The sequence below is a fragment of the Mya arenaria genome, chromosome 9 (assembly GCF_026914265.1).
Source record: "Mya arenaria isolate MELC-2E11 chromosome 9, ASM2691426v1".
Classification (NCBI taxonomy): Eukaryota; Metazoa; Mollusca; class Bivalvia; order Myida; family Myidae; genus Mya; species Mya arenaria.
Window position 1 is genome coordinate 20,830,603 of NC_069130.1, and position 23,174 is coordinate 20,853,776.

Consider the following 23,174-nt stretch of genomic DNA (forward strand, 5'->3'; position numbering starts at 1 on the left):
AATAGCAGATACAACTTCGAGCTCTGACATAAATAACTGAGCTTTATAATTATTTAGACATCAACTATAGCAGATACAACTTCGAGCTCTGACATAAATAACTAAGCTTGATAATATTTAGACATCAACTATAGCAGATACAACTTCGAGCTCTGACATAAATAACTGAGCTTTATAACTATTTAGACATAAACTATAGCAGATACAAATTCAACTTTACGGAATGTTAAAAGTATTTCGTCTTACACGTTCAGCTTAGCTGTTGAATGGAGAAGTACAAGAAAAATGATGTCTATTCAGTATTTGGTTACACCCAAACGAAAATGCATTTCAAATTATTATTATCAAGCTTTTGTATACGTACCAACCGCTTGTTTGGCTGGCGGGCTCCGAGGCCTTCCACCCTATTCTAGTGTTTATGTTACCATCAATGGCGTCTTGTGAGAAGTTGTAGTTGTTCCTTTAACAGTTTCTAGTGCGGCAAACGACATAAACCAATGACTTAAAATATCTACATGTATGCATTTCAGCTTTCAATTCTTTTTAATTGTCTTATTTATTACGATTGACTATTAACAGTTGACCTTAAAATCCATTATCTTAAAAATCCATTATCTCAATAATCCATTATTTTAAACATCCTTTATCTCAAAATTCATTATTTCAAAATTTAATCATCTCAAATAAATATTTCTACGTCTTCCCAGACAAAAGGTTCGTCTTTTGAGAAAATGCAATCGATATAACCATGTAAACAAAACGCATATTGTACCGGTCCATTTTTACACACTGTATTTATAGCATGCTCAAGGCAACATGTACACAAAATATCAAATATTGGCGACACAATTTTTGTATGATTATTTGTTATAATTGAATCTCGATTGGCGAAACAAAATGTCGCCACTTTGTTAAATTTGCTTTTTTAACAAACACAATACAACATCTGGCGGCTATACATTTAAACAGAGCTTGCTATTTTTAGCCTAGAGACAATTATTTTAAATAAAAGTTTGTTATTTATAGCCTAAAATCATTTATTTTTCAACAGCGTTTCAAACACTTGTCGGCAAAATATAGCGTTTTATATCGCATTTTAAATACATAGAATTACAAAATTGCTTTTATTTTAAACTTATGGTTGCATGTTTAATCATTGTTGCAAGAAATGATTTCATTTACATTTCACACGAAATAAAAATAACCGAGGTCTGGCCCTATCAAACAAGAACGAGTCTTTTAATTTCACGTTGATAAACAAGCAGTATTCGCGACAATAGATATAATTCGAAAAAAAAATCTCCATATAAAAGACAAGCCCGCATTTCAATATTCACCCATGTCAAAAGTCAAAAATCATTTCATTGCATCCCCGTTATATTAGTGACGAGTAAAGCTTAGGAATAAATCTTCGTTTCGACGAATTATGACCAAAAAGATTATAACCCTTTCAACGTTCGTTTTCATGACCTTCATCAGTCGGTTATTTCCGTATACAATTTTCGAAAATGACCGAACAATCCCAAATATAATGTGTCTCGTTTTCATGCAAGGGAGTGATAAAAGGCGAAATAAAGAAAAAATCGAATACAGAAGACACAAGCTGCAAGAAAATGTCTATGGTAACCTTGGTTTTGTTATATGAGTGCATAAGCCGCATACAAAGTAAATATATGTTCCCAATGACTGAGAAATGAATAATGCACAACTTGTGACTGGCGGAAATCTCCGCCTATCTTCTTCGGCTTAATACCTAAACTAGGTTTGTCTTTTTTCATGTTGCTACCTTAACAAGAAATATGATAGTTTGGGTGTTGTAAATAAAACAATCAAATTGAATACACTCGCAAGCAACACATTTATGGTTGGGAAATCAAGTATTATTAATGAAAAATACTGTTTACGAGTGTAAAATAAGTTGAAAAAATAAACCATAATTATGTGACTTTAAATTATAAACATTCGCATAAGTTTATAACCCTTGTTTTTTATGTGCGTATTTTGTTCTGGCAATATGTGTTCAGTGATGTTCAGAGATTTGAAATTGTACGGAAATGTTTTATCCCCGCATACGACAACAATAACACCGGTTTTAAGACTATCTGCGCATGCGCGCAGGTAGTCTTAAGACCACAAACTCCAAAGAACTACTTCTATTCATGTCGTTTTAACCCATTTTTTTTGTCTCAATGAGCTCTATGTTTAGCAGAATGATGTCGAAACCATAAAAATATATTGGTTTTGTTGCAGTCCGAGTTTGAGTTTTTGCTTGTTCAGCTATTTCCGCGCTGTAATTATGTATCCCGGCGTTTTATTTTTAGCAGAATATAACTTTATTTAGATCGTTATATTTATCAGATAAATGAGGGTCAAGAAAGGAGGCTCTGGTAGGAAGATAACATATTGATATTCACTCTGAGTTTAGCCCATGATGTTTCATTGGACTAAGGCACTTGTGGCCTAGTTCATAGCGATTCAAACGATTGCTGAATTTTCAGAACGAATACAGGGGTTCACTGACGTAATGTATTCATACGCTGTATTTTGATTGGATTTCCGTTAGCGAATTTGAATAATCAAAGTAGTACTAAGACTGATAACAATGAAAACATCCAATAAAATAGTTCTCCTAACAAGACAAGCTAATTGTATGTTCTTTAATGAAAAACAATAAATGTATACGTAGCGAGTGAGTTAATCGGGTTAACTACATGAATGTGCTTGCATACGGTCGGGAGAAAGACGCTAGACTTTATCAGGCTTTATTCAGTCTAAAATGCAGATAACAAAGGAAAAGTTTAACGTATAAATCAAGACGAAAACAGAATAGTAAAATGCAGATTATATGCAATAAGAATATGAACATATTGGAAAAGTACACATCGAAATGTTTCCGTTCAATGCTCTGCATTGATAGACTGGTACCCTCTTTCACTTTTATCTCAATTGAGACCAGTATAAGCTAACCGCGGTGCCCGTCGCGCATTCGAAATGTCTTGTGAATACGTAAACCGAATCAAGCTTGCGGTCTATGTAGTAAACGACCAGGAAAGTTGATTTAAAAAAATGTTATTGGTATCCTTTGTGATATTTTATTTTTGATACAAAGTTTATTTTTTACTAATCACTGCATGGCACTTTTTTAAAAACAACATCTTTGTTGGTATGTATTGTTCAAATACTATTAATGAAAACTAAAAACCACATGCCGTTTAACGTTATATTTTTGGGGGAAAAGTAACTAAAGGTACCAGTTTACTGTCTTGACCTCATTGACTCTGATCAGAGCGGCTGAATGATTCAAATATGTCATCACTACTTCCGGATGCTGATGATGTGAATTTTATACCTGTTTTATTGAAGAAATTTATCAATAAGGCCGCCATGGAATGATTACCACCATCATACGGATTCATTTTCATCTTACCATGGGTAGCATGTTTAATTTGACACGTAAAATTACAAACAGTACAAGTTCGTTTGATCCCGACCAAATCATGTTATTTCAATTTTGTAAAATGGAGATAAAATAAAGAAATATCAAATATGCGCATTCTTATTCATGAAGTTTCTTTCTAAATGAAGCCAAATGTATGAATATGTGGACAGCATCTGGCTTATGAATATGATGGCTGTTTACTGGTGCATAGAAAAGTATTGGAGCCACTTTCAGTGTAAGTACATATTTATTTTATTCATTTTGTTCAATGACATTGTGATTAACCATCGCCATTGGTAAAACAATCTTGCCTGCTCAAATTTGATTTTATCTCTTATAAATTATAAGGTTTTTGTTCTAGAGACGCTATGCGCTCACTTTTTATTTCCTAGCCAAGAATGAAAATCCATAATCAGATACAGTACGGTAATGCATTGTTGATAGATCAATATAAATTTGTGAACTATTTGAGGGAAAGGTATTTGGTTAAATAGTTTACATGTGTAACTTTTGAGTTTTATTTAACAAAGCAGTGCTGAATATTGTGGCGTTAGAATTGAAGAATATATTTGACATTTGTATAAATCAATCGACTTGTGGCATTTAGGGAAAAAATAAACATCAAAATATTCAATAAAGTTCCCTTATCACCCAATGTTGTGGCATAGTAAAGTAATGAAGATTTAACCTCACAACAGTCTTTCTAAAATGCTGTCCAGCCTTTTTTTATGATTTAGAAAACCTGGCGATGTCGAACCAGAAATCGTCATGACTTGAGATTGGATCATTATACACCAGTCAATTGTAACCACGGCCCCCATGTCTGGGGGTATACCGGGGATAGTCGGGGAAATGGGCCGTTGTTTTACCTTTCAGGTGTCCATGCAGTGCCGGGTATTCGCACCTAAGAATTTCCGAAATAGTGCGATTTTACTTACTTACCACATAGACAGTCCAAACGTCCTAAGCAAACCATCGAGTCAGTTCGGACGATTTCCACCAGCTTCGGGATATTCTTCTATTCATCTGGACATTTTAGAGTTACTATTAACTAATCTACGGGATAGTACAACCCGTTATTCTCCCGGGGCAGTTTGGACCGAGTTTCTAATCTCAGAACATTCCGGACCTACTCGTTATTTTTCGGAATAGTTCGATCTCGCCATTTGTCGGGATAATTCGGACTTGTTCTTCATTCTCCGTTATATCCTTGTGTTATTCAGGTAGATACCATATCACAAGATTCGCAATGCCTAAGAGCATTTTAATAATGTCGTTTCCATTTTTACATTTTCTTGATTTTGTTATAGTCACAGTTTCAATACATTTTTGAGACAACCAATTTTTCAATGTATTTTAGAAGGTCAAGATCGATCTATTACCCAGGCCATCCAATTCTTGATGTTTTTTATATGGTCGAACTATGACCCAGCTCAACCAATTCTTAATGTTTTGTATATTGTCGAGGTTCGATCTAAGTACCAGATCAACCTTTTTTGAATGCATCTTAGATGGTCGAACTACGATATACGACCCATGTCAAGCAATATTGATGTATTGTATATGGTCGAGCTACGATCTACGAGTTGTGTCAACCAACTCTTATTGTATTTTAATGGTTGACCTACGACCAAGGTCAACCAATTCTTATTCTATTTTAGACTTTCGCGCTAAAATAATCAACGACCGAGGTCAACCAATTTTAAATATTTTTTTGAATGGTCGATCTACCACCCAGGATAACCAATTTTAATTGTGTTTAAGAATGATCGAGCTACGATTTACGAGCTACGCGACAGCTTCACACTTGGACTTCATATACAATCAATCATCGGATCAGGGCCCCGTTTTAATTAAAGGCAATAAATATAGGTTTATGCAAACAAATATTTGATTTTTAATGCATTTTCTTGTTTTACCCATTTAACTTTAACGATAAAAATATGATTTAGGTACAATTAAAAACAAACATTCATAAATGCTTTTTAATAAATAGCTACCTGGCCACAAATTTTCCAGTTAAAAAAAAGCGCCAAAATATCGATGATAATTTTTTATCTGAACAATTTTTTATGCTTTTTATTGTTTTGATCATTTAAGTCAAATCATTCTTAAGTACAATCTGTTTACTGCCATGGTTGTTAAAATTTGCCCATCTATTTTCTTGTCTTGATGATGTCCCAAGAAGCAGGAAACATAATGAAACTGCCTTGCACAATCACACTTTCTGCTTTCAAGGTGCCTAGAATTCCTTTCCTAGGTTTGTCTCATGAAACAAAATGGAATATAATCTACTGTTAGTCATGATAATTCGAACCGCAAATGGTGTCCGAAAACTCAACATGTCCGAACTGAATGACAGTAATTTCACGGCATTAAGTGCTCAAACATATGGTCTTCATCAACCTGCAGGCTCGTAGTTGCCTATACGTTAGAACGCGGCTGAATCCACATGATTCTGACCCAAAAAAATCAGCTTAAGTTGCAGTACGCGTACTTGACTATATGGTCCTAAAACTGTCCATTTTTCAGTACTAAATAAAGTACATCAGAACGCCCCCAGACTGCTCCATGTTTTCAAATGTTTCTGAGGGGCCATGCCACCGGACCCCCTTCACAATTATGAATCCACATGAATAGAGGGCTAACTACGCCCCTGATCTGGTTTCAGGTTCTGTTTCAGGACAATATGTACAATATGTATGTGTTATACACCAAATTCAGACAGTTTAACAAAATCGTTCTTCCCAAGAAAATGCGTCTTATATTTCCGATTCGTTATTTTGATATTCTGAAGTTATCGACTTCCGTTTCCGATGAGGATGATGAAATTTACCCGTTCATTTTTTAATATATACTACTTTAAATCAAAGCTTATTGGTTTATCACAAACAGGTATTAATACTTTTGATAAAAATACATATATTTCACCTTTATTTTGTAACTTTTTCAAGGAAGATTACGAAAAAAGTTAGTCTCATCAAAATTCTAGGTGCGGGCGCATTTTTTTAAAATAAAGTACTTAATTGCATTTCGGATAAAATATTAATAGCCAAATCCGGTAAATCCGACGAAAAACTGATTAATTTGTTTAGGTCTCAGGGGGCTGTTTCAATAAAGGATTTTAGTCGTAACTTCAATTATCTTAAACCTGTATAAAGATTAACAATATTTGTACATCAATTATTTTTATTTACTCAGTTTGGTGTTCATTTTCAATGCTGACTCGAGTTCAATTCACTCAAATATGTAATAAAATAATGAAACTATGACACTAAGATAATTTCAATTTACGATAAAATCTTTATTGAAATGCACCCCAGTACTTTTTACGAAAAAAAAGAAAGGAAAACAGAAATTAGGCCATGCCAAATTGATTATATGTTAATTTATCGAGTGGGTAGGTTTTTAGTCTAAAGATGGAAAAATAATCGATAGAAAACACAAAAATTATCGAAACCTAAATAAAGCAAAGAAATATGATTTTCTATATCTTGATGTTTAAAAAAATACACTCGGGAAACCTCGGTCATTATAGCCGAGGTGTTCCGAATGTATTTTTTCCGTCCGAATGCGAATAACAATGACGGAAATATATGGCCTATACAGAAGAAATGAGAAGACGTATATGGACTTTCAATGGTAAAAGCTGTTATCATGGGTAATTTTTGTAATAAGAATATTATTTTCCTTGACGGATAGGTTTTAAAACAACACCTTACTCTAAACATAGAATGGTATACACTAGCGGGTCCACGGGTGGGGGCGCACTCGGTGCCGCCCCCTAATATCGCCCAAATGCACCATTTCGGACTAGAAATCGCTATAATTTCGTGGAGGAGTATCCCCAAAGGCCCCTATTAACACACTTAACCAAATTAATTTTGGTTCTGTAGTAGGGGCGCGTGTCAAATGGATTCGCGCTCTAAATTACGCCCCCTCTCACATCAAATCCTGAAGCCGCCCCTGGTATACATTTTTTTTAAATATTTAATGCATTATCATGTTTAACTCGTTTGGCGTAAATGATAGAAGAAAAAAACAAACAAAGAACCCCATTTGTGAACAGATATGAGCCTTTATAAATGTATTTTTGAATTAATAGCTAAGTGGCCACAATTTCCTACTTACAAAAGCGCCCATATATCGCTTATATTTTTATACGTATACAAATAATAATACGTTTTTTTATCATACAAGTTAAAAGACTAAAACATGATAATTCTATTGGTTAAAGGGAAGTAACTCTGTTTGACAAATATTATCATGCCTTATGGAGTTATAAAAAAACGAATTAATTTTTCTCGTAATTTGTATGTATTTTCCTGTTTATTAATACAAATACAACAAACCATAAATGTAAGATGATCTAAAATATATTATCTGTATCAAAGGCCGAACAATGAAAGACAATTAAATAAAATGATAATACACTAAAAGTAGATAATATTATACACGAAACACAAGTTATGAACTCGATATACATGTTTATAATAAATATCATTATGAAATATAGTGTACATTTGTTGCAAAATAGAAACGCAAACATCTTTACATTTTGGTAAACGTGTTTTTAAGATTTAAAAGAAATTGACGAAATCCTCAAAACTGTTTTGTTTATTTCATCGTGTTTATCTGAAAAAAAAATCATTCGGAACTCGTCGAAAACAACCTCGGATGTATGCTGGTACATCGATAGAAGTAGTTTGTAAAATAAATAATTAATAAATTTGTGTAGTGTTGTAGCGTGTATTTTGTATTACTAAGTTTAAATTGATTGCCAGTAAAGTGTATTATTGCATAAATCATTATTTATAACATTCCCAAGAGTACTGCCTTAAAGTGTAACTGCTACATTGAAATCACTTCTTCAGTCAGCGTTAATAAATGTAAAGATTTCTGTCATTGTAATGCACCAGTCAATTGTAACCACGCTCCCCCCCCCCCCCAGGTCCGGGGGTATACCGGGGATAGCCGGGGAAAAGGGCCGTGTTTTTACTTTCCAGGTGCCCCCGCAGGGCAGGGTGACCGAAGTTTTGTCAAAGCGCCAAATTTAGCGGAGATTGGGCCTTATATAGAGTCTCTGGGGTGCGAGGGCATTTGGCCGGGGTTTAACCATCAGTTTTACCCGGGGTTGGCTGGACCGATAGTCAAAGTCCCGGCTATTCCCCTGACCTGGGGGGACCGTGGTTACAATTGACTGATGCATAAACCGTCCATGGTCGTTTTCGATGGGAAATGGCCGATGTGTTGTGAATGGTAAAAAAATCATCACTATTCTGAGCATCTGTCTGCAGTGACTGGTTTCGGCTAGAGTTATCTAAAATGCCATCTCAAAGCGAGAAAAAACAAACAAAAACACATATCAGATGCAGCAAACGTTATGTTATAAAGGGACTCGTTCATGGTTTGTAAAATGCAATTTCAACGGACAAAAAACACGAAATATATTGTAGCAAAACATTAGGAGTGTTGAAACTAAGATACTGACAGCTGGTCCCCTTCAGCAAATGTTGATATTTGCTTAAATATTTTCCTTGAACACCACAATTTTGATAAAAAATAGAAAACCGAGGTGCATGTTGCGTGATTGGTAGATTACATTATCACGTAATGTTACCAAAGTCTTCCATCAAGTTACTCTCCTCACTAAAACCATAATACTTTTTCACTCATTTTCCTGCACTTTCGGTATCAAAGACTAAAATAATTCTAAAATAAGTGTTTTCAGAAAAAATAATTTTGGTTCAAAAACATGAGCGAGTCACTTTAAGAGTCTACATAGAAAATTGAAACCCAGTTATTAATAATTCTTAAGACTTTGAAATATAAGCAGCAATAACTGCAAACTTTAATACTAGCACTACTTCACATCAATCATCGTCGTCGCTGTCAGTGTCAGGTGGTACACTTGGACGAATAAAAAAGCACCGGAAAGCACTGTATGCTCTGTTAAAATGACAAAAGTCTTTTGCTGGGGAAACTTCCTTTGAGTCCGATATTCCTGAAGGCGGTCTTAAATCACCGTTTGGGACGTCATTTCTGACGTCATTTAAACTTGAAGAGTGTTGTTTTCTATTTTTATCACTTTTATCATTTTTATCACAAGTGAGGTCACTTTTTCGTTTGACGTCATTAGGAATGGCGTCATGGGATCCCTGTGGAGATTGCTGTTTCCGGTGACCCTGTCCGGAAGTGGGGCCCAGATGAGATGCGAGCCAGTCCATACTGTCAGTAAGTCCGTCCCCTCGAACGGCGCTGGTTTCCAGGATATCTGAAAGAAATTTCATGGCTGTGTTAGTCATTTTGGGAGATCAATAATGATTAGATTTCCAATGTTAATTTAGATGAACATATACTATTTGTACGAGTAATTGTTAGATGACATGAAGTATCATTTTAATGATTAAGAATGGGCGGAGGGAGCGTAGCGAACCTCACCATTGTTATTTCCAAGTAATTTAGTACCTTTGAGAGGCAAGGAGAACGTTCCCAAGCCAACCCTCTCTTGTGTGAGGGGCGGAAATATGTACTACTAGACCACACTTGTTTACTTACGCCAGGAATGTTTCAACGCCTTCAAGTTCAACTTGTCAGCAACCTCCTCAGCACTAAGACACTCGGGAAGGTCTCGTTTATTAACCAGGAACAGGAAGATGCTGTGTGCAAGCTCCTCCGCGTGCAGAGCAGGCTTGATGACGTCACAGTATAGCTCCTCCAGACGCTCGGAGTCCGCACCATCTATCACCATGACAACAGCGTCCGTGCCCTTGTAGTAATGGCGGAACAGGGGGCGCTGGAAAGGGGTAATTTCATATGACATATTAAATTATAATATGTTATGATTACAAATACTAAAATACTACTTGAATGCCACTTACATAACATCATTTTTATCTTCATCATCATCATCATCATCATCATCATCATCATCATCATCATCATCATCATCATCATCATCATCATCATCATCATCATCATCATATTTGAAATGTAAGTTTTAGCTTAAAAATGTAATGTTGATTTTCTCATAATAAACAACCCACCATTTTGTCTCTAGCGCCAATGTCCCATGTGGTGAACGTGATGTTTTTATAGTGCAGTTGTTCCACGTTAAACCCTGAAAATAGCAAAACAACAGTCAGAAATATACAAATCTCAACATAAGCCGTTAAAAACCTGAACGTCCACTGAGCCGGATGTGAACCAGCGACCTAATTCAAGCCACTTCAGTACTGGGGCCATATTCATAAACGATCTTAAGTCGATTTCTTAATTTTTTTGTAGTCAAATTAAAAGAAAAGTATAAGTGTTTTTTTTTTACATAAAAATAAGTGTTTTCTATATTTCAATGAAAATTTTGTATTACAGAAACTATGAAGTTTTTATATCATATGACTACTGAGAAAGTAGTCACTTTGACTTAAGTTAGGAAATTACATATATAAGATGCTTTATGAATACCAAGCCCTGAGCTATCGCGGGGACCGATGGAATGGCTAAACATGAGAAACGTCATTCACTATCAAATAATAAAATCAGTTAAAACACAGCAAAGGTAAAGCGTCCAGTCATTTCAATACAAATATTGGTGTTTATGTTATGCGATTTTATAATTATTAAAAAAAAACACAATAGATTTGTCTTAAAAAATTGTATGGTTATCTTGACGCAAAATGTTTATGATTATTGACAAAACCGTACGTCTGTCGGATTAGTTTTGTTAACGTAAACAAATGACAGATGTTGTGTTTCGCAATTAATTCGCGGAAAAAGTTTTGTTTACTAACTTAGGTAACTAAATAAAAAGGTTGTCCCGTGAGCCGGATTTGAACCAGCGACCTAAGGATGCCAGCCATGTTGAACCACTACAGTCCTCCGCTCTACCAACTGAGCTATCACGGGTTATTAACGTTGAATGTTGCGTACATTATAACATTGACAAGGTGACAATGCTCAATTAGACGTCAACAAAAAACGTCATTTCGGTAAAAAACGGTAATTAATCATTTAAGGGTGACAACTCAGATTAAGAAATGGATAAAGTCAAAACATTTGTTATCTCTCTTGGCTATCTCTACGTGCATCTAACATAGGAATAATATACAATACTGTAAACAACATATTAAATAGCAATATATGTGAAACTTTTAACTGACAATTATAATTCGTAACATTATACTAAGGTTTGGAGGCAAATTTAGGTTAAACACGCCATTTTTCTTTGTGTGAATAGCTATATTTGCTCATATTAAAATGTTGTTTATGTTTTTAAATAATTATACCTTCATTAAATTTGAAACGTATCTGCATCATTATATGTGTTCTTCGGGATTTGAGTTACACGAAATAAGAGGTATTGTTTAAAATTTCATAACGTATTTTATGCAGGGGCGGTTTTCCATCCCGCACTTTTTAGCCGTAGTGTGGATTTGTTTTCGCAATATCTTTATGAAATTTGTCACTTTTTGAGTCCGTTATTTACAAATGTCTACAACCATTCATAGAACGATATTTACGAATGTCTACAACCATTAATAGAACGATATTTACGAATGTCTAAAACCATTAATAGAACGTTATTTACGAATGTCTACAACCATTAATAGAACGTTATTTACGAATGTCTACAACCATTAATAGAACGATATTTACGAATGTCTAAAACCATTAATAGAACGTTATTTACGAATGTCTACAACCATTAATAGAACGATATTTACGAATGTCTAAAACCATTCATAGAACGTTATTTACGAATGTCTACAACCATTAATAGAACGTCATTTACGAAACAACCATTCATAGAACGTTATTTACAAATGTCTACAACCATTCATAGAACGTTATTTACAAATGTCTACAACCATTCATAGAACGTTATTTACAAATGTCTACAACCATTCATAGAACGTTATTTACAAATGTCTACAACCATTAATAGAACGTTATTTACGAATGCCTACAACCATTAATAGAACGTTATTTACGAATGCCTACAACCATTAATAGAACGTTATTTACGAATGCCTACAACCATTAATAGAACGTTATTTACAAATGCCTACAACCATTAATAGAACGTTATTTACGAATGCCTACAACCATTCATAGAACGTTATTTACAAATGCCTACAACCATACATAGAACGTTATTTACGAATGCCTACAACCATTCATAGAACGTTATTTACGAATGTCTACAACCATTAATAGAACGATATTTACAAATGTCTACAACCATTCATAGAACGTTATTTAGAAATGTCTACAACCATTCATAGAACGTTATTTAGAAATGTCTACAACCATTAATAGAACGTTATTTACAAATGCCTACAACCATTAATAGAACGTTATTTACGAATGTCTACAACCATTCATAGAACGTTATTTACAAATTCATTAATAGAACGTTATTTACGAATGTCTACAACCATTAATAGAACGATATTTACCAATGTCTACAACCATTAATAGAACGTTATTTACGAATGTCTACAACCATTAATAGAACGATATTTACCAATGTCTACAACCATTAATAGAACGTAATTTACGAATGTCTACAACCATTCATAGAACGTAATTTTCGAATGTCTACAACCATTAATAGAACGTTATTTACGAATGTCTACAACCATTCATAGAACGATATTTACCAATGTCTACAACCATTCATAGAACGTAATTTACGAATGTCTACAACCATTAATAGAACGTTATTTACAAATGCCTACAACCATTCATAGAACGTAATTTACGAATGTCTACAACCATTAATAGAACGTTATTTACGAATGTCTACAACCATTAATAGAACGATATTTACCAATGTCTACAACCATTAATAGAACGATATTTACGAATGTCTACAACCATTAATAGAACGTTGTTTACGAATGTCTACAACCATTAATAGAACGTTATTTACGAATGTCTATAACCATTAATAGAACGATATTTACGAATGTCTACAACCATTAATAGAACGTTATTTACGAATGTCTACAACCATTAATAGAACGTTATTTACGAATGTCTATAACCATTAATAGAACGATATTTACGAATGTCTACAACCATTAATAGAACGTTATTTACGAATGTCTACAACCATTAATAGAACGATATTTACAAATGTGTAAAACAAATGTTAATTTGACGCAAAACGTTTATCAATTTACAATATAATTAATAACACAATTTATGAAACATAAACTTGTACGACGGAATAGTTTTATAAACGAAAAAAGGACATATGTTGTATGCGTGATGATGGTGTTCATCTTGCAAGTTGACCAATCTTGTAATAGCTGAAAATAAAAAGGATGTCCCGTGAGCCGGATTTGAACCAGCGACCTAAGGATGCCAGCTATGTTGAACCACTACAGTCCTCCGCTCTACCAACTGAGCTATCACGGGTTATGGACGTTGAATGTTGCGTATATTATAAGATTGATAAGGTGACAATAGTTACTTAGAAGTAACAAAAACGTCACTTGAGTACATTATGGTCATCAATCGTAATTAATAATGGGTGACAACTCAGACAGTAGTTGGTAATGTCGAAGTATTTCGGTTATCTCTCTTATTTTCGCCTATTGCTTACGACGAGGCTCTAAAATATGAATACAAAAAACCACACCATGATTAAAAACATTTAACATTCCGAATATTCAGGAAGCGGTATTTGACATAAGTATTTGGTGAATTTAAATATGATTTGCAGGAAAACTTCGTTTAAAAAACATTTTCTGTGTGTGCTTCCCTATATATGCTCATATATTTAATATGCAATTTAAAGCTGCACTCTCACAGATTGACCGTTTGGACATTTTTTTTGTCTTGGAATAAGCCGATTTTCGCGGAAATGTCTGGAAACCAGTGATAAAAGACTGCTGACAAAAGATTAGATCGCAGTTTTAATAATTATGTACGTTCGAAAATGGATGCTTTATGGCTTGTTCTTTTTTCTGCAGTTACCTAAACGCTATAGGATATGTTCTAATGTGAATGATCGTATTTGACAGAACTGAATGCCCCTGACTGATGCCAAAATAAGCTGATTCTGAAACAAAAAATAAAAGTTTAGTCACACTGTTAGTCTGTGAACTGTGAATCTTTAATATATTTAAAAAAATGTACCTTGATTTTATTTGAAATACATTCGTCATCATTTTATGTGTTCTTCGGGAGTTGAGTAACATGAATACGCGGTTTCGTTTAAAAATTTCATAAATCAATTTACTGATGATCTACATGAAGACGTTTCACAGAATAGCCTTTTGTTAAGGTGAATAAAATTAAAAATATATTTTTTTTTCCTATGACGGATTCGAACCAATGATTTTTAGAATGGCAATGTTTTCCCACTACTGTCCTCCGCTCTACCTAATGAGCATTTTGCATGCAGGGGTGGGCCTTAGCAAACTGCAGTACACGCGGGCGTATCCATTTTGCTTCCCCCAAAATGACAAATTCTTCATGGGATCACGACTCCGGCCTAAACGAATAATGGATGCATAAACAGCTTTTTACTGGTTTAAGTTGAACGTAATAGCAATGAATGTTGACTTCCACCACGGCAAAACTTTCACATTGCGATCGCTCGCTCATGTGTTCATACATAGAATTAAAAATACGCCCCTATATTGATGATAAGGTCAAAAATGAAGTATAAGGAAGTTAACTTAATTATTCGAAGTTTTGTTGTATGAGTGCAAAAATAATATGTTGATTTTTCCTGTAATTAGACCAAACTTTAAAGAGGCTGTACTCCGTATGAAATAGCGAAAAAAAAAGAAAATTGTCGAATACTGACATAAACTTGGTATCGATGTGTACAATACATTGAAACTTATGCACCAGTCAACTGTTACCACGGCTCCCCCCTCTGTCCGGGAGTATACCGGAAAAATGGGCCGTGTTTTTACCTTTCAGGTGGCCCCGCAGTGCCGGGTGAATGCGATGGTTTTGTCTTCGCACAAAATATAGCGAGGAATGGGGCTTACCTAGGCTCCCTGGGGTGCGGAGGCATTTGGCGGGGATTTGACCATCAGTTCGTCCCCGCAGGACGGGGATTTTACCCGGGGTTTGCTGGACCGAAAGTCAAAGTCCCCGCTATTCCCCGAACCTAGGGGGTGGGCGTGGTTACAATTGACTCGTGCATTACTAACTGCGGTACCACATAATTTACAATTAATTTATTTTTCGCATTTTTTCGTATTTTTCCATTAAAAAATATTACTAGGTATGTCAAACTAGTAGAGTTTTTTGGAACCAATATGGTGTACAGTCCCTTGAAGGCTAAAAGTTGAAAATAAAAAGGATATCCCGTGAGCCGGATTTGAACCAGCGACCTAAGGATGCCAGCTATGTTGAACCACTACAGTCCTCCGCTCTACCAACTGAGCTATCACGGGTTATTAACGTTGAATGTTGCGTACATTATAAGATTGACAAGGTGACAATAGTTATTTAGACGTAACGAAAACGTCACTTGAGTACATTATGGTCATCAATCATAATTAATAAAGGGTGACAACTAAGATAGTAGTTGATAATGTCCAAATATTTTGGTTATCTCTCTTATCTATGGCTTGATACGTGCCTCTTAACATAGGAATACAAATAACTTATAATGTCATAGGACACTCAGTGGTGTGTATTTTTTCTTGATGAGTATTTGGTAAAATTAAATATAATTTTGAGGACAATTTAGGTTAAAAAACAACAACATTTACCTTATGTGATTCCCTATGCTTATATTTTTAATATGTAATTAAATATATTTCAAAATAGTTGTACCACGATTATATTTGAAATATCTTCGACATTATTATTATTGTTGGTCATAGTTGGTTTTGTTTAAAGAATTTCTAACACATTCTACTGTCGTTATAAAAAGATCCTACGTCGAATTTAAACTTAAGATCTTAGATTGGCAGTTCTTTTACCCCCTTCTATCCTCCGCTCTACCTAATGAATATATTCCAAAGGCGGACCTAAGCACAGTCCAGTAAACCTGGACGAACCTACCTATTTCTGTTCCACCGAAATGACGATTTCTTCAGGAGATCACGACTACATCATAAGAGGATAACGGATGCATATAGTCTAAGAGCTTTTGACTGGTTAAAGTTTAACGTAATTCTAATAAAAGTTGGCTTCCACCACGGCCAAATCTTTGAAAAACAACCACATTGCGATAGCTGGCTCATCTGATCATAGGCAGAATTCAAAAGACACACCCTTATATTGATATATGCATAAAGTCACAACTTAAGTATAAGGGCGTTTACTTGAATTATTTCATTTTCGAGGTGTTATTGAATGATTGTATAAAACAACGTCATTTAGTAACGTTATTTACAAATTTCCATAATCATCGTAATCTTGACTCATTTTGTTATCATTTAACATTCTATTAATGATAACACTTCTTATGAAAATAAACTCGTCTGTGCGAATAATTTTACAAACGATAAAAGGAAAATAAATTAGTATGCGTGAATCTTGCTTTATATCTGTAATTTGACCAAGCGTTCAGGTTATGCTCTAGTCAATTGACCCCCCCCCCGAAATGTTTTGTTTACGCGCCGAAAATAGTCGGGAATGGGCATTACCTAGGTATCCCGGGGTGCGGGGGCAATTTGCGGGGATTTTACCAGCAGTTTGTCCCCATAAGACGGGGATTTCACACGGGATTAGTTGGACCGAAGTAAAAGTTCCCGCTATTATCCGGACCTTGTGGAGGGCATGGTTAGAATTGACTGGTACATTAATAGTTAAATTAAAAAAGGATGTCCCGTGAGCCGGATTTGAACCAGCGACCTAAGGATGCCAGCTATGTTGAACCACTACAGTCCTCCGCTCTACCAACTGAGCTATCACGTGTTATGAACGTTGAATGTTGCGTACATTATGAAATTGACAAGGTGACAATAGTTACTTACAGGTAACAAAAAACGTCACTTGAGTATGTATGATCATTCGTCATAATACATAAAGGGGGACAACTCAGGTAGAAATTGATAATATCAAAGCATTTTGATTATCTCTCTTATCTATGGCTGGCAAATTAAACAATGAATTAAATAGCTATCCATGTGAAACATTATACATGCCGATGACTTGGGAATCAGTTTTTGATAAATGATAAATCGTAACATATTACATGTACCATGGATTGATGGAAAGTAAGGTAAAACGAGCAACGGCCCATATATACTTTCGGTGGCTGACTGACCGGTTCTTATAATGTCGTATGAGCGACCCTCGGTGATGTGTAATATTTCATAAATAGTATTTGGTAAAATGAAACAAAATTTAGAATAAAGAAGCCATGTTCTTTGAGTGAATACCTATATTTGCTCATGTTCTAATGCAATTTATGTATTTTAAATAATTACACCCTGATAACATTTGAAAAGTATTTGTCATTATATGTGTTCTTCAGGGCTTGATTTAAATGAAACAGTTGATTTAGTTTAAAAAACCCATTATAATTCAATCTAATGTAGCTATAATTCATGATAGCTATGTGATTAGGTGTATGAAAATAAATAAAAGGAAAGTCCAACGTCGGATTCGAACCAACGACCTAAGAATTTTAGCTGCCCTACCCCGCTCTACTCCCTAAGAACAGTAATACATGGATAAGCCATACATGGGTGTTGATGAAACGTTATTTACAAATGTTTTGTTGTGTTAAACACGTAATTTACTAAACGTTTTATAGTTAAGAATAAAAAGGATGTCCCGCGAGCCGGATTTGAACCAGCGACCTAAGGATGCCAGCTATGTTGAACCACTACAGTCCTCCGCTCTACCAACTGAGCTATCGCGGGAGATGAAACAATTTGTACATTATAAGATTGACAACGTGACAATCCTCACTTTGACGTCACTTCGGTATACATAATTATATATTTATGATAATTCATTTTAATCAACTAGGGGGGACAACTCAATTAGAAACTGATATTGTCAAAGCATTTTGTTAGCTCCCTTGCATGTGGCAATGCATGCCGATTTTTAATAAATTATAAAACAACATCTTCTTTGTATTTTCTTTAACTTCATATTCCTTAATTCGTATTTTTATATAATTTGTGATCGATACACCGAAATAACGATTAGCAGATAGTAAGAAAGTTATATTATGCTAAATCAATCATAAATACTTCACGCTCTAAGTAATAGCTACGGCATCTCGCAACATTATGATAATTTCAACCATGAGGCTTGCGTGTGATGTAACTGTTGTACCATGTTGTCATGATCAAGGACAACATTCAATACATAACGTACGGTATAAGTGAACAGCGTTGTAAGGTATCCGCACGGTAGTTCAAGAGCGATTCCGATATGGGAGTAAATTTATTAAAGGCTCTCAAACATGTTTCACTATATCTCAGTGGCGGTTCCGTGGTCTAGTGGAAACACACTTGACTGTCAATCCAAGGGTCGCAGGTTCGATCCCCCGCCTCACCACTAAACAAAAACTAATCGTCTTCCAGGAGGGACGTTAAGTGGGGCCTCGTCTGACAGTGCTATCCACTGGTGCACGGTAAAAAACAGGGTAGCTCTAGCCTGTCTGTGCAGGCACTATGCTCCAAAAACATTAAATGACTAACAATCTTATCGGATCACACGCCAAATGGGCAAGGCCCGAGTGCGAGGATAAATAAGCTTACGCACCCTGCACTATATCTTGCTGTGATAGTATGATTGTATGATTTGCTATATTGGCTTATTAACTTATACATGCAAAATTTATATTGTATCTTAATTGTAGTTTTAAACGTGTTTGTCATCATAAATGTGTATTCCTAGCCATTTTGCTTTGATGTGTTCAAAAATAAACTCTCTAAAGATATCTGATACTTGGCCATAGAGAATTACACATCCAACCTATACTGTACAAATTATATGTGATTGTAAGTAATCAACGTAAATATCATAACTTCATAATCATATCATTTGGATAAGCGGGAGATAGAACTGCTAGGCTTACCTATAGTGGGAACATGTGTCATCACCTCCCCCAGCTTAAGGCGGTATAACAGGGTGGTCTTCCCCGCCCCGTCCAAACCTGTAACACAGTACATGGAATAAGTCTTGATATTGAGCTAAGTAAGTCATGAGATTTAAATACATATAAACTGTACGAAGTGGGAACTACCACATTGTGTGGCTCCATGGTCTATAGGTAGCACACTTTCAATCTAGGGGTCACAGGTTCGATTTCCCTCCACACCACTAAAGATAACAGTCGTCTTCCGGGAGGGGCGTTAAATGGTAATCCCGTACGACAGTGCCATAAATTAGTACACGCCAAAGAACCAGAGAAGCTCTTACCAGGGTTACTTTCCGTCTGTGCACTATTCTCCAAACACTTCAAATGATTAACAATATTATCGGAGCATTCGCCGAATGGGCCTTGCCCGAGTGCGAGTATAAATAAGCTTACACACCCCCATCACTGAACGAGATGGTTTTGCCTGCTCTTTTCAAATCTATAACATAGAACAGTGAACTTTTCTGAGTTTGTTTATATGTTTAAATTAATTGCTCTGCAGTATACATTATTGTCTCAATGTTAGTTGCTGGCTTTCCGTAGGCTTATATTTAGATTCTTGCTTTTATGGATAAATATAGGAATAAGAAAAACTCCCTCACCCATCTGAACTATTTTCACTATTTAAACCCTATCATTAACTGACATCACTGTAATTGGTGTTTATTGACTAATCAATTGTTTTCTCTCCTTGTGTGAATCTTGAGCGTTTAAACAAGCACAAAGTTAAAGGGACTTGCGCTTGTTTTTTTTTATAAAATGATCTTTATTGCATGACGAAATCAGTGTGCATTTATGACGCAATTTATCACGTGGTATACACACATTGGAAATAGGATGTGGTAAATCATAAGCAGTGTTGAAACTAAGATACCAAAAGCTGGAACCATTCAGCAAACATTGATATTTGCTCAACTCGTTTTTGAAAACCACAATTTTCACAATAGTAAATAACGGATATGAGCGATTTGTTGTTGCTTGATTGATTAACATTTTCACGTGATGTTATCAATGTATTGTTAAAAGTTCAAAATATCTAAAGTAAATCTACTAATACATGTATATTTGATCAGGGCCTCACGAATTGTGCCGCCATTCTGACCATGGATTTGTTGCATCCAGAGGTGAACTTTCTGTTTAATCTGTTTCAAGATACAAGATACAAAAAAGGTGTTGGGGTGTAAGTTTATTTATACTCGCTCTCGGGCATTGTCCATTCGGTGAGTGCTCCGTTAAAGCAACCGTGCACCAGATGACCAATTTGCAAGAAAAAAAAAGAAAATTGTTGAAAACTGACATTAACTTGGTATTAATGTATACAATGCATTGAAACCTACTTACTGAAGTGCCACATAGTTTACAATTTATTTAAGTTTAGCAGTTATTTCGTATATTTTCATAAAAAGAGTTAACTTGGTATGTCTACCTAGTATAATTCATTTCTTACGCGTGATTGGCTAGTCGATGTTATCACGTGATATTACCAAGTTAGGTATATAGCTTAAATAAACCACTCGATTTGAGTAATCCTTCGTAGCTCAGTGGATACAACGCGAAAGTGCAATTTTGGCGACACGCGTTCGAACCCGATCTCCGACACATTTTTTCATAACATTTTGGTCCTTTTTTACAATTATGATATCAAAGTGTAACACATTCTTGTAAGAATTGTCATGAGTTTCGTTAAAGAAAAAAACTTTTTTGGTGCCAATCTGGTGTACAGCCCCTTTAAGATTGTAGGTTGTTAGAGCATAGTGCACATGCAGAATGTAACACTGGTTCTTTAAAGTGTACCAGTGTATAGCACTCTCACACGGGACCCCCATTTAACGTCCCTCCCGGAAGACGATTAGTATTTTTAGTGATGCGACAGGGAATCGAACCTGCGACCCCTGGATTGATAGTCAAGTGTGTTTCCACTAAACCCCGGATTCGCCACAGAAACAAGAAATTGACTTCACTTCGGATATGAATAAATTACAACACTAGCTCTCACAGCTTATTTCCGACAAAATGCAAATCAAATACCTTCAATAATGCAACACAGAACTTGGAAGATATAGAGTTAGATAAAGAATAAACACCAATCTCTGTGATATTTGCCTTTAAACGAAACAGTAAAGTCGATCCACATGGAACCGCCATAATACTGTTATTAACATCATCTACTCGAGACATCAATGTGTAACATCAGAGGCCCGTGTGGCATTATGGTGATTTCTAATAACTAACGTTCAGTAATAATTTTCATACAAATGGTAGTAAAATAGCTATAAAAGCATTGTGCGAGAAGGCAGTAAATACTTGTAGCCTCAAGAATGTTTTGTTCGAGACATACCGCTCTGAAATCTGTAATTTTTACATCTACATCTAATGCATACAATGTGTGCGTATTTTTCACTGTTAGATGAATGATCATTATTGTGGTACACTTTGTTGGACATTAAAGTCATTTCATTATTGCTAAACTTACTTTAAAATCAATCAATTGATAACATTAACCCATTGACAAAAAATACACAGACATATTTACAAAATAACTCTAGGGCCTCAAATAACAGATACAGTGTTTGGGCAGTTACATTACTTGAAATCCACAGCGACGTGCTAGTTTCTTGTTACAAGATTACGGTTTGTCTTTATTATTGCAGATAACTTTGAATTTGAATAACTACTAATATTTACACCTCAACTTCCATTCCTTAAATGAACTGCCTTTCGGCAATTGCGTTCATCAATCGATGAACGCAACATCTTCGGATATGTTCGGATTGTAATTCATCGCATAACAATATACATGAAAGCTATTGATCTTGTTATTGGTTGTATTGTGTCTGCAGGTCCCGTAAAATATAGATCAACATTTTTAAAAGTGTTAGTTTATTAAATTTTAAATATATCGGTACCAGAAGTGTTTCAATTTTACGTTTTAAAGTGATTTCAAGTGGTTGATCTTTTCCCGCGTTATTGTGACGTCATTTGAAAAAAAATGTTTCCGGTTATAGTCGGGTCGTTCTATTTACAGAATGGGTAAGAACGGATTACTGAAAGGTTTTCTTAAATGAAATGATGTATTTTTTTTAATGGTTCTTGAATGAAATAATGATCTATTGGTCTAAATATAAGGAATGAATTGCGGGGTTGATGTCATTATCGGGGATATGAACGCAATTGGGTTGGTCAAAGTACGCGTGGAGTCCTTCGGACTCCACACACATTGACCAACCCAATTGCGTTCACACCCCGATAATGACATCAACCCCGCAATTCATTCCTTAAAACAATCTTCAGTTTTACCTGATTAAACTTAACAACGGTTGACGGCTGGTTTACTTAAATAAAGGTACGGCAGATTTGAAAAAAAATACTGCCATCTCATTGGACAAAATATAATTTAGAACACTAATATATTGAAAAGCAAAATGTTTCTTGGTTTATAAAATACCGTCTAAAACATTCTAGATGAGACGCAATTGTTCGGAGTATCAAAAATATATACGATATATGAATAAATTAATGAGTATATGGACATTACACAAATTATACATCAGAGGCGGTCTCCTTTCACAATTTAAACAACTCATTTATATTTCCTAACTTAAGTCGAATTCCTAAAATATCCATAGTCATTTAAAAAGTGTTTGAAACATA

At 35.0% G+C, this 23,174-nt stretch overlaps 1 protein-coding gene and 5 non-coding genes across 6 annotated transcripts; all 6 read right to left on the minus strand.

Moving 5' to 3' along the window:
- Nucleotides 1–9,312: 9,312 nt before the first annotated feature.
- LOC128245846 (ADP-ribosylation factor 1-like) lies at nt 9,313–20,129 on the minus strand. The gene is made up of 5 exons (XM_052964070.1): nt 20,126–20,129; nt 19,461–19,538; nt 10,486–10,559; nt 9,998–10,235; nt 9,313–9,713 (listed from the first exon to the last, which is right to left on the minus strand). The coding sequence occupies exons 1-5, from the start codon at nt 20,127–20,129 to the stop codon at nt 9,313–9,315; spliced, it is 795 nt and encodes a 264-aa protein (XP_052820030.1).
- Trnay-gua (transfer RNA tyrosine (anticodon GUA)) lies at nt 11,254–11,344 on the minus strand. Its single transcript is given in 2 exon segments — nt 11,254–11,289; nt 11,308–11,344. It is a non-coding gene; the product is annotated as a tRNA-Tyr (tRNA).
- Nucleotides 13,774–13,864, minus strand: Trnay-gua (transfer RNA tyrosine (anticodon GUA)). Its single transcript is given in 2 exon segments — nt 13,774–13,809; nt 13,828–13,864. It is a non-coding gene; the product is annotated as a tRNA-Tyr (tRNA).
- On the minus strand, nt 15,774–15,864 carry Trnay-gua (transfer RNA tyrosine (anticodon GUA)). The gene is given in 2 exon segments: nt 15,774–15,809; nt 15,828–15,864. It is a non-coding gene; the product is annotated as a tRNA-Tyr (tRNA).
- Nucleotides 17,248–17,338, minus strand: Trnay-gua (transfer RNA tyrosine (anticodon GUA)). Its single transcript is given in 2 exon segments — nt 17,248–17,283; nt 17,302–17,338. It is a non-coding gene; the product is annotated as a tRNA-Tyr (tRNA).
- Trnay-gua (transfer RNA tyrosine (anticodon GUA)) lies at nt 18,201–18,291 on the minus strand. Its single transcript is given in 2 exon segments — nt 18,201–18,236; nt 18,255–18,291. It is a non-coding gene; the product is annotated as a tRNA-Tyr (tRNA).
- Nucleotides 20,130–23,174: the final 3,045 nt, after the last annotated feature.

Coding starts and splice junctions, on each gene's coding strand:
- LOC128245846 (XM_052964070.1), bottom strand. Junction 10,560..19,460: donor GACACATGTTCCCACTATAG/GTAAGCCTAGCA, acceptor TGCTATTTTCAG/GGTTTAACGTGGAACAACTG. Junction 10,236..10,485: donor TTGGCGCTAGAGACAAAATG/GTGGGTTGTTTA, acceptor ACCCCTTTCCAG/CGCCCCCTGTTCCGCCATTA.